We start from the raw sequence: 19,704 nt of genomic DNA on the forward strand, positions 1-19,704 counted from the left end.
ATTTCTTATTTATTCGTATTAATTTACATTTTATTTTATATTTAATCACTTTATATTTTATTTTGTTTTAATTTGTCACTTTACTGGGTAAATTCTATGTAATACACTCAAAGATACTTCCTTAAGCTTGTTATTTATACAGGATTTATCACATATTTTCCATGCTTTATACACAATTTATTTATTATTTTATCCCTTTATATATATATATATATATATATTACATATTTATTTATTTATTTATTGTTGTTATTATTTTATTTCTTATTTATTCATATTTATTTACAGTTTATTCTACAGTTAATCACTTTATATTTTATTTTGTTTTAATTTGCCACTTTACCCTCCTTATACACAACTTTACTGGGTAAATTCTATGTAATACACTCAAAGATACTTCCTTAAGCTTGTTATTTATACAGGATTTATCACATATTTTCCATGCTTTATACACTGTATTCACTTTATAGATATGTTATCTCTTTATATTTCGTGATATACTTTTTATTAATTGATATTTTCTTTATTGATTTATCTATATTTTATTTTTTTTATTTTATAACTTCATATTTTATTTTTTCACACTTTACACTTTATACACAGCTTTACCAGGTAAATTCGATGTGATATATTGAAAGATACTTCCCTAAGCTTGTTATTTATTTATCACATATTTTCCATGCTTTGTACACTGTATACGCTTTATAAATATTTTATTTTATATTTTATATTATATATACATTTCTATTTATTTATTGTTATTTTTAATTTATGATGATTTTATTTCTTAATTATTTATTTATTTTTATTTTTTCCATTTAATTTTATTTTATATTTTATCACTTTACATGGTATTTTATTTTACTTTATTGTTTTAATTTCATACACTTTATGCACATGCTTTCTCTAACACACAACCAACAACACATCTAACCGGAAGTACCCGGTGTGAGTAACAAGTGCGCCTAATGAGAGAGTTTAATTTGGCATCAGCTCAGTCGAACTTGTGCTGTGAAAACTCAGTGTTTTTGACGTAATTATTTTTCTTACATTACATTTAACAGCAGAGACTTAGCATCGTATGTGGTCATGCATCATCTCCCGTCTGAGAAAGCACCATTTTATGTTTTTATACGCGCCTGACCTTGTGTGTTCACAGCTAGCTCTATGCTAACCTGTGCTCAGTGTTAGCCGGCTAAGCTAACTGTTTCAGAGGGCTCGTTTTGACTCTTCTCTTCTTGTTTCTGTCGCGTTCATGATGGAAGATGAGGCGTTCACGGATATTAATGGCAAACCCATATCTCTGGACTGTCAGAGTCACTCCAGCCTCTGCAGGGAGTTCACTGTGAGCGTCCCCAAAGTGTCCATCGGTAAGGTGATGGTGTACACCTGCTGTGTGTGGCTGCTGGCGTACGCTGTGTTCTTCTTCACACAGGTGAGTCCACACACAGGTGTCACTCCTGACTGAGTCACCGAGCCTGTACTGCTATCACTTAGGGACTGTACTCTACTTATCAGCGTAGGAGGGTGGCTGGGGTGTGACTTCATTTACATATATACACTCACCGGCCACTTTATTAGGTACACCTGTTCAACTGCTCATTAATGCAAATAGCTAATCAGCCAATCATGTGGCTGTAACTCAATGCATTTAAGCATGTAGACATGGTGACGACAACCTGCTCAAGTTCAACTCGATCTTCAGAATGGGGAAGGAAGGTGATTTAAGTGACTGTGAACGTGGCATGGTCGTTGATGGTATATAACGAGTCACATTAACATGTTACACTGAACAAGATCTACACTTTGAATGTCTTCTCCCTCTCTTGCAGAACACAGCTGTTCTGTCAGGTGCTATATTCGTTACCCTGGCCGGCATGATGCTTCACATCCACTTTGTGAAGGTAGACCACGAGTCCCTGCTCGTCATCGGCTCTCTGGGCATACAGCTGTCCTCCAGCTACGCGTCAGGCCGCGAGACCACCACCTTCATCGAGATGAGCAAGATCAAGGATATTGTCATCAATGAGGCCATTTACATGGTGAATAAGGATTTTATGTCTCTGTCACGTGTGTGCATATTACATTATCACATCATTATTCTCCATGATTTATTCTACAGTTACATCAGTTCATGCTTTTGTAAGAAGAGTGCACTGATGTGTGGTGATGCTTTTGTTTCAGCATCAGATCATCTACTACCTTTGTGTGCTGCTGAAGGACCCTTCAGATCCGAACGCAGTGTCAAGTGTTGTGCCATTGTTTCAGGTGAGGTTCAGTGCAAAGCGTACACATGTCCCATAAAGCAGCTTGCTTTAGTAAGTTACATTTGGTGTTTTGTTTCCTGTCAGCCCGGAGAAAATGTTGGCGTTTTACATTTCTGCACACTGCTGTTCCAGACCAACAAACAAAACCGGTTCAGTCAGACAACTCACGTTTTAAATGTTTGTTTCAACAGCAGCATCGCTGCTTTTCTAGCAGGGATTTTGGCCTCAAACAGGGTATTTGATCTTTTCCCAACTATAACCAAGTGGTTTTTGTTCCTAAACCTAACCACATGTTAACTACAGCGTTGTAAAAGTTTCAGCGTATCAACAACATAATAACGTGCAGATGTAACATATCAGTGGTTTGCAGAAATGTACAATGCCGACATATTTTCTGGCAGCTGGATTGTTCTTCTTAAGCTCCTTTTATAAAGGCTTGTTATACACACAGTAACACATTTCTAATGAAGCCCCTTTTCTCTTTTTTCAGAGCTCAAAGCCGAGGCTCAGCTGCTTGGTGACAGTTTATAAAAGCTGTCAGGAGATTCTCTCAAAGAGCTGATGACACACACCATAATTTTTTAGGTCATGCAGTATGTTTTTAATGTTTCTTTAAGTTTCTTTTTAATGGATCAAAGCAGAAAGAAGTTTTTATTCCATTTGTATACATCTTGATTTGATGTACACTGTATTTTTCTTGATTTTTCTCACCTGTATGAATGTGAATGTAATGTGTTGAATACAAAAGCAAGTTGTGCCATATATGAAACTCCAATTTTAGTTTGACAGTGTCTTCATGTTTTCTTGTGTTGTGTAGTTACTTGAATAACTCAGCCCAGTCTGCAGGAAAGATGTTGGTATTGTACACTTCTGACAGTGTATAAGTTACATTTGTATGCTGTTATATAGCAGATGCTGTGAAACCTTACGCTTCAACAACACTGTGGTTAACATGTGGTTATGCTTTGACACAAAAACCACCTGGTTATGGTTAGAAAAAGGCTAAATACCCATGTTTGGCACACAGTCCTGACAGGAACAGCAGCGATATGTCACTAGAAAAACAAGCGCTATTCGTGGCACTATCCCTGCTGGAAGAACCCAAATGGGTCGTTAAAAAACACCCACACAAACAGCAATGACTCACTAAAACACAGCTGGATTTGCTGCTTGTTGGTCCTCTACCGCTGTCTGCAGTGATCAGTGTGGACACCATCCACCGTCCACTCCACCTCCAAATGACAAAGTCAGCTCATATACTTTGCAACTTTAAAACGTTGATTTAATTCATATGAAACATGCAGCTGTAATCATGGTTTGCAGAAACACACAATACCAACATTTTCTTCTGGAAACTGGGCTGTTAACTTGTGAAAAATAGCACTGGTGTTAGAACACTTATTTAAACCTAAAGACTTTAACTGTCATCGTATTAAAAACTAAAAAATACCTTTGACAAATTAGCCTTTTTTTAACTTATATATGAATTTAGATTTCAGTTGACTAATTATGCCAATGTCTGTATTTTACAAGCATCTACACATTGTCTTTTTGATAAAAAATAAATGTGATAAAACATTAAAACTCAAACCATGCCATCTCTGGTAGTTGGTGTCTTTTTGGGGTTATTGGGTTTTTTTGAAGGAGCTTTACTTTCCTTCCCCAGTAGGGGGCAGCAACACACTTACATAAGCTCATACATCAACGTGTATATATATACCATAGACTGTAGATATATACACAGCTTTTCATGATTCAGCTCAAAAGCGCCTCAGATACACTGACAAGAAGTTCTGCTCTTTGTCCACAGTTGCATAAGTTTTCTATTGACCCTGTGTGTGTGTGCAGAAAGCTACAGAAAACAGCTGCAGTGTGAGATGTCATGTATTCACAGTGTGTCTTTATAAATAAACATCCACACCTTCTTCCTTGAATATATTTTCACTTCCTCATAACTACTCACACTTCATCTCTTAGAGGCAGTTGATCATGTTTACATCAGACTTGTGATCCCAGACCTGTTTCCAGAGACATTACTACCTCATGGACTAAATGACAGAGTGTGTAGCATCAAGTTCTGAATGAGTAATACTGTGTTGCAGTGGAAAGACACTACTACCAGTTTGATGAAGTCTTAAATCCTGATGTATACAAGTGCTCTAAGCTGACATGACTTTTTGTCTTGTAACCTCCTTGTTAAATTGTAACTGGAACAATTATTAACCCAGGTGTTACCTTGTCACCATCACAAGTGTGATGCAACAAAATGCGTCATGTCAGATTAATGCTCAAGCTCTGAAAACTTTTTAAACTCACTCTCAATGTCAAAACCAGCTAGCTTTAGGTAACACCAAAGCAAGGAACCAGTGGCTTTTGAGTAAGGATGATCATAAGTGTCCACTGCTAACTGTAGGTAGGGAGATTATTGTCATTGTATATTAAAACTCTGTGAAATTTGGTTGGCAGCAATCCACTCTGTAAAGCAAAGGTGTGGACTCAGGTCAATTGACTTGGATTCAAGTCAGACTTGAGTCACAGATTTAATGACTCAACTTGCCAAGATCAAAGAGGACTTGCAACTTGACTTGGACTTAAACATCAGTGACTTGTTACTCCACTTGGACTTAAGCCTTTGATTTGAAAAAAAAAAGTAAGTGTGCCCAAATTCTGTTGATGTTCCTTACAGCTAATGTGAACACTATTCATTGCCAGCACTTAATTCTGCATATCCACTTTGTTTGACCCGATCAGACAGCATCCAGTCAAGTTGCAGGAGAGAACCAAGAACAACTAATGTTATGTTACTGAGCGCCAGTGGGACAAAATTATGCCAAAGATAATTTTGTCCACGTACAAAAACTAAAGATGGTCTCAACCCATCCTCACTGCGACCTCGTCACATGTCCACGTTTGGTCATGGACTTTCCACGTCCACATATGACGTCCAAGGTACCCTGGGTGTGTTGGTTGTTGACGTTCTGGGACGCTGTGTCAACTTCAGCCTGTTACATGCATTGTCTGTTTCAACATATGTTTTCACAGCCAAATTGATGTTTTTTCCTTAAACAACCAACATATGTTACATGTTATGTTTGGCTTTACAGTCATACGTGAAGCAAACACCAGCCTCCCTGGTGAAAGTCAGTGGTTGTTGGACAAAAAACATGGCAGTAAGCAAAATGTATGTTTGAAAATTCGTGTCAAAGCTAGTGCTAACACAGTTAGCAAGCTAACGCTTAGCTCACGTTAGCTTAATGCTGTGCTCACACTTCAAGCGACACAGCAACAGGCTACAAGTCATTTTCAGAGGAAGCTAGTGACATGAAGCTACAAACTGACACCCAACACTTGACACTGTGGACGGGTGTGACACGCTACAAATAAAAGCTGAGCTGGCCTCAACATTTTCCAGTGCTTCGATGGCACAGTAAAGCATCACATTTTGTTTCTAGCTGCAGTGCTGTGTCATTTAGTGCAGTTAGCTGATGCTATGGTAGCTTTATGTGCACGTGGTGCACATGGGGAGGCAGTGGGGCGAGGAATTGTTATGTTACAATGGAGCTCAGACATTGATGGAAGCATGGGTCTTTTTTGACCAAATAAAAACTTTAGATGGCATTCAGTTGAGTAATTTTGTGGCAACTAGCAGATACACACCAGCCCGTCACAAAGCAACTAGTGCTTGAGCAACATGTCAACGGCGACTCAGCAGTAATGTAACTGGTAATGCTGTTGCGATGTCACTCATTGTGTGCACAGTATAACAGTTAAGTAACTTTTTAACATAATTGTTTTAACTTATAAATACAAATTTTATTTTTGTAAATTTAATATTATTACTCTGTTGTTAAAACAGCATTACATCTGGTGATGGTTATGACTTGTTTAGGACCCAAAACTTAAAGCTTAAGACTTGAGACTTCACATGCAAAGACTTGAGACTTATTTGGGACCTGTGCAACAAATCCATGTTTCCATCAGCCTGTTTAGATGCGCATCTAGAAGTATCGCATCGGAAAATTATGATGGAAACGCCAAAATTCGAATTTAAATCCCCTGATTCGCACAAACTAAAATGCGCTCGCTTTAGCCAGGTGTTGGTTGATTCGAAAAAATGTTGATTCGCAAAACGGGGGATGGAAACAGTTATGTTCGAATTAAGTCTGACGTAGTTTACACCAAAGTCCGTACATTTAATGGAAACACACAGGATTCATATTTCTTTTAATGCACATTTCCCAAAGATTCGAATCACTTTTGGATGGAAACATAGCTAATGACTTTGTCCTCCCTCTGAAGTAAAGCAACACCGTAATATAAATACATCTTCAAGTGAGGACAGTGTAAGCACAGAGGATGTGTTCATTAGCTGCCAGGGGCAAAAACTAATCTATAACAATATGACTGGAAGTTTAATGGGTCTCCTTTGCCCACAGCTTAACTTCAGAGCCCTTGTTTTCACCACCACTCGGCCTGTGTTTCCCCTCCAGGCCTTGTTTTTTTCCATCCTTTCTACTTCCCGATGACCATCTGCAGTTCTCGGTCAGGCCCGCGTGTGAACTCCACGCTCCACAGGCCAACAAAACAAGCAGAAGGGTGTGATTTTCACGGGCTGGAGCGTTACACTGCTGTGAAGAGTGGCCCTCCGACAGGATAATAGTCCCTCCTGGAGGTGTGAAGCAGCCAGAAATCAGGCAGAGGAGAAAACCTGGGAGTGACCAGGAGTGACACCTCAGGGCTTGTGAATAGGCCTCATAAACCAGCATCCCCACTGAGTGTAAATCACAGGTAGTGTAGAGGTTCGACAGGCCAAAACACAGTGAGGCTTTCTTCAGCCTGAGGTGTGGACTGTTAATTACCTCCGTTTATAATAAGGCTGTAATTGCACATTTGCTATTGTACCTCACATCCAGTATTTCTGTGAACATTTTGATATTTAAAGATAGCAGAAATGAATACCGTCTGTCTTGTTGGTGCTGGTTTGCATTAAATGTATGTTATAGGTCTTTTTTTTAGTTCTCAGTAATACAAAGGGTGTCAAGTGTGAAATCAGATTGTTTGGGTGGAGGTTCAAGAGGCTGGATTGGAGCCCAACTGAGACGGGGAGTTGCCCTTACCACCTGCAGTGCACACACACCCAAACACACGTGCACATGTTAGAGTCTCCATCAAAACATAAGCATGACATGTTCAAGAGCCAGATGACAATGTTGGCATTGTTTGTTCTTGCAAACCACAGTTTTGTTTCACCTGCACATTTCACACGCATCAAATCCATGTTTCGAAAGTGACATAGTATAGGAGCTGACTTTGTCACTGAGGGGTGGAGTGGATGGTGGATGGTATGACATCTATGCCAGATACCTCAGACACCTGCCAAGCTGCAGACCGTGGCGAGCAACTATTCAAGACAAACAAAAATAAAGGTCATTGCAAGTCATCGCTATTTTTCCTTGGGGGAAGCGGTTGTTTTTTACTGAGACATTGACAGCTTCTGCAGCCACGATCGAGCCACACAAAAACATTTTTAGCCCAAATATGATCTTTTCCTACCACGACCAAGTGGTATTTGTGCCTAAACCTCACCAGTTATCCACATAGCTGCAACTTATCCACGATATAATAACATCCAACTGTAACATATCCGTGTTTTGCAGAAACTTAAACATTTTTCCATTGGTGTGTGTGAGGTTCGCGAAAGGAACAATTGGACCCAGTCAAGAAATATTCATGCACATGATCCCCCTCTGAAACAACAAATTTACATTTTTAATAGGGCTGTAACAGTACATGTATTTGTGTTGAACCGTTCGGTACGCGACTTTTGGTTTGGCACGACCCTGTACCGAATTATTGGGCGCAGGATATTATTTTACTTTGTTTTATTTTTGTTTTTATTTTCATTTAAAATATCTAGTTTCCCGACGGACATAATTGAGCGACGGACCGAGTCCAACCGTAAATCTCCGCTTTCACTTTGTGCAGCGCATTCTCGCATTTTGACAACATGGCAAGTGAGCCTGACGAACCTGAAGACCCACCCGCAAACCTTAAGTCCTCTGTTTGGGAACACTTTGGTTTCAGGGTAAAATACGAAGATGGAAATAAACAAGTTGACAAGACAAAAGCAGTGTGCCGACACTGCAGAACAGCGGTCGGGTATGTACTTGGAAACACATCTAACATGCTAACGCATCTAAAGCGACACCACCCGAGTTTGAACGTTAACCGGCACGACTAGAAAAAGCAATCTGGTGCAAACTACGAAATCATCGTCGTTTAAAAAGAGAGCGTTTCCCTGACCATCGTGCTAAAGAAATAACCAACGCCATTGGAGTTGAGTAAAATTGTTTAAGCTGCACTTTAGATATAAGCATGTTTTGTTTACTGCACTTTAACAAAGTGGGAAAGCTAAGTAAGTTCCTAGTAAAACTGAATCTGAGCAGGCTTTAAAGCTGACCAGCTGCACTATACTTTTTATTTTAATTGAGTAAAACTGTTAAAGCAGAAATGTATATTTATATTTTTCATTCAAAAAATGTGTTAAAAAACAGCAGGATTTTATTTTTCACTTTTATATTTCTATTTTCATTCACACAATGTGAAAAAGCAGAATTTTATATATATTTGTTTCATTCAAAAACTGTGTAAAAAGAGTTAACTGCTGTGGTGGTATGTTTTAATAAGGTTACCAATAAGTAAAAGATATTTAATAGTTGTCTATTTTTTTCATTACTGTACCAAAAAAACCGAACCGTGACTTGTGTACCGAGGTACGTACCAAACCGAGATTTTTGTGTACCGTTACATCCCTAATTTTTAATCTTTTTTGTTTGGATTAAACAAAGTACAACATGTTAATCAGTGAGCTTTGGAGATGCTGGGAGGCAAATTGCGTAAGCTTTCCACAGAGCCAGGCTAACTTCCCCCTTGTTTCTAGTATGTATGCTAAGCTAAGCTAACTGACTGCTAAATGACACAAAGATATCACTTTCATGTATTCCAGTCTAAATAGCACTTAATAGAGTCCATCAGGAATGAGTCCTAAAGATCTGAAATGAATTAGCATTCTGAAATAATGTCTGTGGTGAAAACTACCTCAAGAAACTTTAACATTTTGTTCTCTGATATAAAATACGTCAGTAGAATCAGCACTCATGAATTCTGTAGCTTTTATGTGTCTTTAAAAAGGCAGTTGCTAACAAGTTGCTAAATGAGACTACAAAACGTCATGCTGAGCATGGCTTTAAAGTCTTGTTATGGTGGTGACGTCAGGTCATGCGACTGTAGCATATAGCCCAACGTTAGCTTTATACTTCTTGCGATTGTATTCAGACCTCAAAAATCATAAAAGTGCTGTTCATTGTGAAGACTATCCTGCTGAACAAAATGTGTAAATATTATAAACATTTGTTTGCCGCAGAGCTTATTTTTAGCAATAAAATCCAATGAAAAATCCCCATAGGCTTTTTGATGAGGGAACCAGTGTGATGCTAACCTCCGTGTCAACCTACAGAGGAGGCGATCCCTGGAATGCTCTGTGAACACATTGTAGACTACCTTTAGACAAAGCTAGGCTAGCTGTTTTCTTCTGTTTACAGTCTTTTAGCTAAGCTAACCCAGCAGGCTGCTGGGTTAGCTTCATATTTACAGTCAGGTATACCTGTATGTATACCTATGTAAAGTCAAGCATAAGAATTCAATGTCATGTAATCATGAATCAGTAATTCATATAACCCACGTAAACAAGAAGGCTGCAATTACATGACCAATGTGGATTAACAAAGGAAGCAGTATAAAGAGTGAAAGTCTGCATAAGGACGAAGGTATGGGTGGTGGATGGGTCAAACAGACACAGGACTTTCCTCCAGAAAGTGTTGCCTGTGTGAAACCAAGTGAACTTTGAGTTACTTTAAAGCAGCTGTGCGGAACTTTTTACCATTTATAAAACTGTCCCTAGTTCGTATCGCCCCCCCCTTGAAGATCCGCATATTTATTTGAACCCAACAGTGACAAAAAAGCCTTTCTCTATATGGCTATTTAGCGTAGCCTCAGTCGGGTTGGACATAGCAGAAGTCAGCAAACCAGAATATGGCACCCGGAGGCAGAAGTAAGTCAGCGGCCCGCAGCCATAAAACCACAGAAGAAGAAGGAGCCGTGTTTACCAGTAGGATTTAAGAAACAGGCTAAATGACACGTAGTAGGGAGTAGTCTCTTGTACAGTAGGTGGTGGTATGCACCTGGAAGTTGTTTGCAATCCGCCAATAAATTGAGAGAAGAAGAAGAAGAGCCGTGTTTACAGAGAGTGTTCTTCAAGTAAGCGGTACGCAACGGGCATTGCTGAACACATAACAGTTTTACCAGATGTATCTATAAGGATTTGGTTGTACTTTCGATGTCATGGTGGATAAAGACGGAGCACCATCTAAAAAATGACCAATACCATTTAAGTTGTTTATTATTTGATTCTGCTTTGCATGTAATTTTTTTTTTTTTGTCGTATGCTTTATTTTGTTTGACTTTTGAGGAGCTAATTTAGTAGATCATTAATCTGTTGTATGAGAATATTCTGTCACAGTACAAAGTTTCAAGTATTTAACCGTCTCGTGAACAACAGTTACAGTGGAGTGGTTGTTTGTAGGCATCCTCTATCAATGCTGCTGCAAAATGTGTGACAGAAAAACTCCAGTAAAAATGAAAAATAAGAATTCAAGAGATAAATCATAAAATAGTGAAGAACTTAAATATAACCAGCGTTGGGGGCTGCTTCGTAGAAATTTTGTTTTGCACCTGAGCATGAGACCCGTAACATATCAAAATTTTCACCAGTTCTGATGTATGTGTAAAGTTTCATGAGTTTTTAATTATCTTCAGCCCCAAAAAATGCACTCATAGATAACAAATAAAAATCATAAATGCTAATAATAATGCTAATAATAATAATAATAATAATAATAATAATAAACATAGTGGTTTCAATAGGGTCCTCGCCCCACATGGTGCTCGAACCCTAATAAGACATATCATAAAGCAAAAAGAATAAAAGAGAAAATATACACATACACCAGTAAAGCTGACAGAAATGAATAGTGTGACAGGGCTTTCCATCTAGCGCAACAGAAACTGTTCTCATACAAAGCCATGATTCAGTGTGGCATTGGATCATTGTATTGTTATCCTTGTGTACTGAGTTATTGGCTGACAGACGCAGAAGGAAGAAAGCATCAAGGTATTGTTTGAGATGTGTCAGTTTATCCACTCTGCCTACCGGTCCATACAGGCAGGTGTAACTCGATGTCAGTTTGAATTTGAATCTCACAAACCCCCTCCCTGCTTTACTGCTAACGTCAGGAGGGAGTGTTGCCGGTCACTTCATTCTCCCTTCTCTGAACACACACTGTTGTTGTGGGAGTGTATTTACATATTACCCTGCGAGCCATTTTCTCTGTGTGTCATGTTGAAATTTTTCCCCCTCAAAAGTTAGCAGTTAGGAGTTTGAGGTGATAATTTGAGGCTGTGTGTCAGTGTCTTCTGTGTGTCTGACACTGGAGCTTACCTCAGAGACTCTAACTGCACAACCTTATTGTTCTTCTCTCTAACGGTCAAAATGTACCTGATCACCTTTCTATTTACAAAATGTGTAGACATTCAAATGCAACCTATCACTGACAGAGAAAGCGAACCATAGGGGACATGTCTAGAATAAGAGCTTTTAAAGGGACAGTTCACCCCCAAATCAAAAATACATATTTTTCCTCTTACCTGTAGTGATATTTATCATCTAGTTTGTTTCTGTGTGAGTGTTGGAGATATCAGCTGTAGAGATGTCTGCCTTCTCTCCAGTATAATGGAACTAGATGGCACTCAGCTTGTGGTGCTCAAAGTGCCAAAAAAAAAAAACATTTGAAAACCTCAACATCACTGTCTCTTTCAAGAAATCATGACCTGGTTACTCAAGATGATCCACAGACCTTGTTGTGAGCAGTTTCATGTAGGAACTATTTTCTTTCTACTGAACTAGCATGTAGCTCACCTAGCACCACTGAGCTAGCTAACGTTACAGCTCAGTTGAGGAGGACACCATTGATGTTTACATCTCACACTGTCACAAGCATGAGCCTCTCGTCCATGAGTAGATGCACGCTTCCTTCTGTACAGTGATCTAGCTGTTGAGTATAGTTCGGTAGGAAGAAAAAGTTCCTCCATGAAACTTCTTACAACAATGTCTGTGGATTATTTTGATTCACTAAGGCTGCTGTCAGCCCTAGAGTGGTCTCCTCTGGTCTGAATCAGGGACTCATGTTGTTCCAAAGTTGTATAATTGCCTAGAGTTGGTTGGTGTTCTCACGGCAGCATTTACAAGAGGACCAGATCAAATGCCTTGTGTGAGAAAGCTGCTCTTGATTGGTCAGAATTTCCATGTGGGAAAAATCCAGGAAGTAAAGCAAACGTTGAAGAAGAGTACACTTGCAAGATAAATGTGACACTTTCTAATGTCACAATGGAGGGACAACTACGCAGGTTGATTTTAGCGCTGCTCATCGTGGACTATATTGCTGTCATTGTTCATTTTAGTCAAAGCATACAGTTTGAAAACGAGGCAAACGCGGCTCCAACTAGAAAACAATGTTTTGATGCATTGGATGTGCTGAATGTGCATATTAAGGCAGTACAGGAGGAGGTGCACATTAATAATCCTCCAGGACTGTAACATGCTCATGTTTAACCCAAACAATGTGTCATGTGACTGCAGTTGCTTCACATCCAGGTCGGAACACCTTCTCACCACAAACCAACCGCACCAGAGTTCCTTTGGAACCGGACTGAGACCACCTCTTCAAGAAGGCCTCGTCCGGTTGTTCTGGTTCACACCCGCCCAAACGAACCGCACTGAGGGGGCAAATTAACTTGAGTTCAGTTGAACCGAACCAAAGAGGGCAGGTGTGACAGCACCCTGGGTCATGATTTCTGTTAAGAGACATTGCTGCAAGTTTGTTTTGTTTCTTTGTTGTTGTTTTTTGGCGCTTTGACCACCAAAAACCAAGTGCCATCTATTTCCATTATATTGGAGACAAGGCAGACATCTCTCCGGTCGGTATCTCCAACACTCGGCAGGTCACACCAAAACTATCTAGATCGATAGATATCACTGCAGCTAAGAGGGAAAACATGTATTTTTAATTTTAGGGTGAACTGTCCCTTTAAGACAACAAAATTCTCATATGAGTAAAGAGCTGACTGTATAAAAAAGATAATAAAAACAACTGTAGATTCATAGTTTTTCACTGACACATAACAACACACAGTGTTAATAACAGGTGTGGACATTTAAAGAAAAACAGAATCCATTCACGTCCAACCGTGCTCAGCCTCCTCCACATTAAACCACACTGTGTTCACATTAATGACAACAGGAGCGCAGATAAGACTGAGTTGCAGGTCGAGGGATAAGCCTGGGTGGCATTGCAGAACCGGTCTTGGCACAAAGGAACGCTTTTCAAAACTCTTCGGATCCTTTTCTGTAACATGACCCGTGACTAAAGGCACACTGTAGCTGCTGCAGCTCATCGTGGAGAAAGGTCACAACAGGAGACCAAACGTGCAGCTTGTGACCCTTGACTCTAGTCGGAAGGGTCGTTGAGCAGCAGCAAAAAACTGCCGTCTATCTCTGATTCAAATGATGCACCTGCCGCCTTGTGTCCTGATGTCAAAGCTGTGCCAGCGTTGTTTGTTTTGTCTTAAATGGGTACTTTGAATAAATGTGAATGGAATAATCAGCTGACAACTGAACCCTGATAATTTTGACATTAATGTCATCCATCTTTAGCTGAAGGCAGTGGCTTTGCTTTGGATGTTTGCAGCCAGTGTGATTTACAGGTTTTTTCTTCAGGGGAAGACTTTGGCTCTTGTTTGCTCAGGGAACAGTTTACTCCCTGGACAGGAAAGTCCGGTGCTGCCCTCCTTCTGTCGTCTCACATGTGACGATGTTGAACCTCAGCACTGAGGCTGCCAAAATGTATTTACAAAAGCTTTTATCACCTCAACCACCCTGCTCCTCAGTGAAACCTTTAATGGCACTGTTAATACGACTTGATGATCCTGTTGAAGGTTTTGGCACGCTGCCACCCAGGAGGCTCCCTCCTTTTGAGTTTTTGAATCTGCCAGTCGGTTGAAATGCAAATGAATAAAAGAAACGACAATGAATCAAATGAAACCAATTCCTCTCAGGCCACGCCCATGCAGCGTCACCTGGTAGATGTGAGGTAACTGAGACAGAGTTCTCGTCAGACCAGCTGGCAGCGGATAAGAGAGGCAGGATCCTGCTCTACAGGTCCATCAGGGGAGCTGACAGCAGAGAGCCGCCTGCAAACACACATCCGTTTTCTCTGTTTGCCTCCAGAGAAAAGAGCCGAGCCACTGTGCGTATGAGTGCGTATGAGCGTGTGGTTTTATGTCTTTGTATGAAGGCAGGCCTAAACTGCCATATTCAAATCCTCTGGTCATATTTGTGTTTGTATCACTCTGGGGATAAGTGATTTGATTGTCCCTCTATTGTGTGCGTCTCCTCATTATATCGCTCCAGTCCCACTCCCATATCAGTCGTATACCATCGCTGTGTGATGACAGCTCCTCTGTGTCTTGACTCTCAGTGGTGCCGCAGTGTCTGTGACCAGTGATGGAGTCAGAAATAATGTGGTTTGCATTAAACTTTAAAGGCGATACATTAAAAAGGGGCCGTTAATAAACACATGTGACTTACAGAGGGTCTTTTAATTCATGGAGTGTTGAGGCTGAAGAATGCGACCACAAACAAACACCACCAACTTTTATAACTTTGCTGATGCTACTAGGCAGTAATTATAATATATAATATATACTGTGGGAGACGCATCACCCTAAATATGTCCCCCACACGCTATAGTGATATAAAAATATGAAGACAAAGACTTGTAATGCTACGACTAATCCTTAGCAAGTGTAGTCATAATCATAAATACACGTAACAAACTGACATTTATTACTACTGGTTGCAGTGTTACAGTGCACTTCAGCATATTGTTTGTCTAAATGGCATTGCCGCACCACTGCAGATTTCTCGACCGTTGCGGGTAGATACCAGGCCTCCAGGAAGTGTGCCAGGCTTCCAAGCCAAGTTTCACTGTGGCAAAACAATTGAATCCCTTCTGGGTCCGTCACAGTTGGGCCCAAAAAGACTTTCCCATAGACTTACACTGAGAAAGAGACATCCGTAAATCAGTGAATACATTTTTTTAACATCACAGTCACCACAAAATAATTTGTTTCACTATCAGGATTCACTTGGTCTGATAACATTTTGAAAGTCTAGAAAAGCAGCATGATTAAATTCCCATTCAAGTTAGCAGAGGGCGAAACAGGAAGTTCGCCTCTCGACTGGCAGAAGTCTGTAATGCATCTGCACTATGGGCCCACTGATGCAGAACAATGGCATAAGGTAGTTACGAGGGGTTCTACACTATAATAATAATAATAATAATAATAACTTTATTTGTATAGCACTTTCCAATATAAATAACAAAGTGCTTTACAGCATAAAATATTAGCACACACTCAATATCAACACAAAATACATACAAATTAAACATTACATCAACTTAAACATTACTTCATAAAAGCCTTCCTGTAAAAGTGTGTCTTGAGGAGTGATGTAAAACGAGGAACAGACTCTGAAAACCTGATTTCCTCAGGCAAATCGTTCCAGAGTCTAGGGCCCCTGATTGCAAAGGCCCTGTCGCCTTTTGTTTTCAGCCTAGACCTTGGAACAGCCAGCAGGGCCTTATCAGCGGATCTCAGACTGCGAGCTGGTTTGTGTGAGGATAAAAGGTCTGAAATATAGGCAGGGGCCAGCCCAAGTCTGGCCTTAAAAACAAATAAAAGAATTTTAAAATCAATCCTAAAATGAACAGGAAGCCAGTGCAGGGATGCTAAAACAGGGGTGATGTGGTCACATTTTTTTGACTTAGTTAAAAGCCGAGCTGCAGCATTTTGTACTAACTGTAGATGGTGAAGTGATTTCTGGCTGAGACAGGTATATAAGCCATTACAATAGTCGAGGCGTGAGGAAATAAAAGCATGGATGAGTCCAAATCTGTGGCTGAGATAAAATACCTGACTTTGGCTATGTTTCTCAAATGATAAAAACATGTCAGGACCACTTTTTTTTTACATGAAGTTCAAAGTCCTGGTCAAAAATGATACTGAGGTTTCTGGCTGAGGGTTTTACAAGAGGTGTTAAATCGCCAAGGCTTTCCAAAATTAGTTTTCTTGTTGTGGATGGACCTATAGCAATGACATCAGATTTTGACTGGTTGAGTTGGAGAAAATGGTTTGACATCCAGTATTTTATTTCTGTGATACAGTTGTGGAGGGCTGCTATATTAGACTGATTGGGATGTACAACTGTGTGTCGTCTGCATAACAATGAAAATGGACGTTGTATTTATGGATGATGTCACCTACAGGGAGCACGTAAATGGAAAAGATAATAGGGCCCAGGATCGACCCCTGGGGGACACCATAGGAGACATCAGTGGGGGAAGAAACAGAGCCAGCTATAGATACCGAAGAGTATCTGTTAAAAAGGTAAGACCTGAACCAGTTCAGGGCCACGTCAGTGATTCCTGCCCACAACCTGTCAATTAAAATGTCATGGTCTACCGTGTCAAATGCGGCGCTGAGGTCCAAGGGAACTAAAATGGAACACTCGCCGGCATCTTGAGTCAACAGGAGATCATTGCAAACTTTATGGAGAGCTGATTCTGTGCTATGATGTGATCGAAAGCTGGACTGGAATTTTTCGAATAAGTTATTGACTGATAGATAGAACCCAGCGCCCTGGGTTCACCTAACTGAATAATCAATAAAACAATAAACAGGGCTGTGTCACAGCTCCAACAGCAACCGCTACCCATATATTTTCTTCACACCCCAAAAATTCTCACACAAGCATGAGCCCGCAAAGAGTGTCATTATGTCACCATGATGAAGATGGGTTTATATCTCCATTTTGATTTAACCTGAGTTCTTCTTCTTATTAATAATGATAATAATAATAATAATAATAATAATAATACATTCTTTGAACACAGGTGTGTTTCCAGGTGGCCCCAGTGTAACTACACTGCCTACACTGTTTATATTTACACCACTGATGCCAAAGATTGTGTTAATTTTACACCTAGGAAGTCAAACTTTTTTGGTTTCATGTGTCGCTGAGCAACAGGTGGGGCCCCGCCTCCGATGCTGTATCCATTTCTCTTTATACATCCATGGTAGCTAGAACCAATGTCAAACATGGCCCTGTCTCTCTTTTTCTTTACTTTTATATAAAGATATATATATCTTTACTGCATAAAATGGCACCCAGTCTTCAAAACTCTGAGCACCCCTGATCTTGTTTTAAATTGCTCTAAAATGGTCAGTTTAGCTGTGAAGTTTCTAAAAATGTATCCTGGGGGTAACTCCCTCCAGACCCCCTTGGAGGGTGAGTCATCAAAGGTGTAGATTGAACATCCCCACCCCTCCAATGGTAAACAGGTGATTACAACCCTGTTAATGCTTTTTCTAAAGCCTGCTGATGAATCTCATCTTTAACTCTTGTGTCTAATAGTGATTCATCCCGACACTGAAACTCCTTTCAGACACCTTCCTGTGTAATGACAGGGATGTTTCCTCCATGTCTGGTAATAGTTAGGCATGAACACGTTCTCTATGTGTGTCAAAGATAAGTGCTGTACGCCTGCTCTGTAATCAGCTGTTGCAGAGATGTGAATTGTGGAGATGTAATGTCCCATGTGTCACAAATACCCATGGTGTCCAGTCCACATACCGACGGCACACGCTCCACACGTGAAATGACATCACATGCGACAGACGATGGACGAGGTGAGTGAGTGAGGTTTGGAATGCAGTGAAGATAAAGACAGGGTAATTGTGCTGCGACTATAAAAGCTCTGAGAAATAATTTAATGTGCAATATTGGCTCAAGTCTTCAGGCTTTGGCTGGTCATTTTCATGCATGAATGAGAAATTCTGATTTTCAAAAGAGTGCAGGTTATTGAGCCCTGAGATGCAAGGTGACAGTTTCTCTCTAATGTGTTTTTTTATGCAGACATTGTTGGCCCAAAGTTGATCTCCTACATACTGGATTTTATCTCCTACCTTAGAGATAAACTTAGGAGTAGTGATTTTTGCTCTAGATTAACAGTGAAAGAAAAGCTTTGCTCTACTGTTAGGTCATATCATGCTGCATTCACCAGTGAAGGAGCATGTTTTAGAGTTTACACGTAAAATGTAGAAATAAATTAGAAATTCAGATTTTAAAAAATACATAGTATACGTTGGAAGCCTTGAAATGCAAGGTGATTATTTATTTTATTTTATTATTTTATTTTATTTTTATATTTTATTTTAATTTATCATTTTATTTTATTTTAATTTATTTTGCAGTGAATTTTGGCCAAAAGTTTATCTCCTGTGTGTCTCCTGTGTACAGGATGTTACCTCCTACATTCTCAGGCTTAAGTCAACATTGCTCACGCTGCATCTGAGGGCGTCTTTAGTGACCTGTGTTCTATGAAAATCTTGAATTCTCTCCTTTTAAAAATTACACAGTGTGTGAAATGTGAGACATTCTTCTTCACTGGTAACTGCAGAATGAAAGTGACGCACTGATACAGCAAATCAGTCCTTTTATTGTTAATCTAAAGCAAAAATCACTCTGAATGAACTCGTGGGTTGAGGAAATACTCTTCAGACCTCTCTTGGAGCTCATGAAAAAATAGGTTTCTTTTTTTTGAGATACAAGTTTTGACATGAAAATGATTTTAAACAGCGTCATTAAGATTATCTGACATGTGCTTGGTGTCACAGGACCAGATTCAGTGGAAAGCGGTTCATCCCATAGACTGTGTCATTATCTCGACTCCTGGGAAGCCCTGCAGCAAGTTTCTGTTCCATCATGACTACATGACACATCCACTCAGTCCCAAAACACTCATATAAAGACTTGTATATCTCAGAGGAATGGAAACATCTGAGCAGCTTTGCTATCAAATCTGAAGTTTCACCGGTCACAATAATAAAAGGCTTTTAGCTCAGTGCAGGAGTGTTGTTGTGTTTTCGGTCGGCTGCGTCTCTGTGTCACTACAGCTTAAGCTTCTGGTTGTTTTCTTGGGATAAACAGTTGTGGTGAACAGGCATGCTTTTATGCAACTGCAGTTGTGTTGACATGGAATACATTCACACTGTTTGTCTAATGTTACAACACCCGGTTCTGTAGAGCTGTGAATGTGCACCATCTTTATCTAAATATGCTGTGAGTCTTGTAGCATCTTTAGGACGGATGTTTGCTGGATGCTGGTACATACATGAAAATAACATCATCATATCATACAAG

At 39.8% G+C, this 19,704-nt stretch overlaps 1 protein-coding gene across 1 annotated transcript; it reads left to right on the forward strand.

Annotated features, from left to right (window-relative positions):
- Nucleotides 1-937: 937 nt before the first annotated feature.
- On the forward strand, nt 938-3,860 carry pigh (phosphatidylinositol glycan anchor biosynthesis, class H). Its single transcript, XM_049590542.1, has 4 exons — nt 938-1,435; nt 1,833-2,042; nt 2,185-2,268; nt 2,758-3,860. The coding sequence occupies exons 1-4, from the start codon at nt 1,256-1,258 to the stop codon at nt 2,827-2,829; spliced, it is 546 nt and encodes a 181-aa protein (XP_049446499.1). The 5' UTR covers nt 938-1,255; the 3' UTR covers nt 2,830-3,860.
- The last annotated feature ends 15,844 nt before the right edge of the window (nt 3,861-19,704 follow it).

Source organism: Epinephelus fuscoguttatus, linkage group LG11, assembly GCF_011397635.1.
Source record: "Epinephelus fuscoguttatus linkage group LG11, E.fuscoguttatus.final_Chr_v1".
Taxonomy (NCBI): Eukaryota; Metazoa; Chordata; class Actinopteri; order Perciformes; family Serranidae; genus Epinephelus; species Epinephelus fuscoguttatus.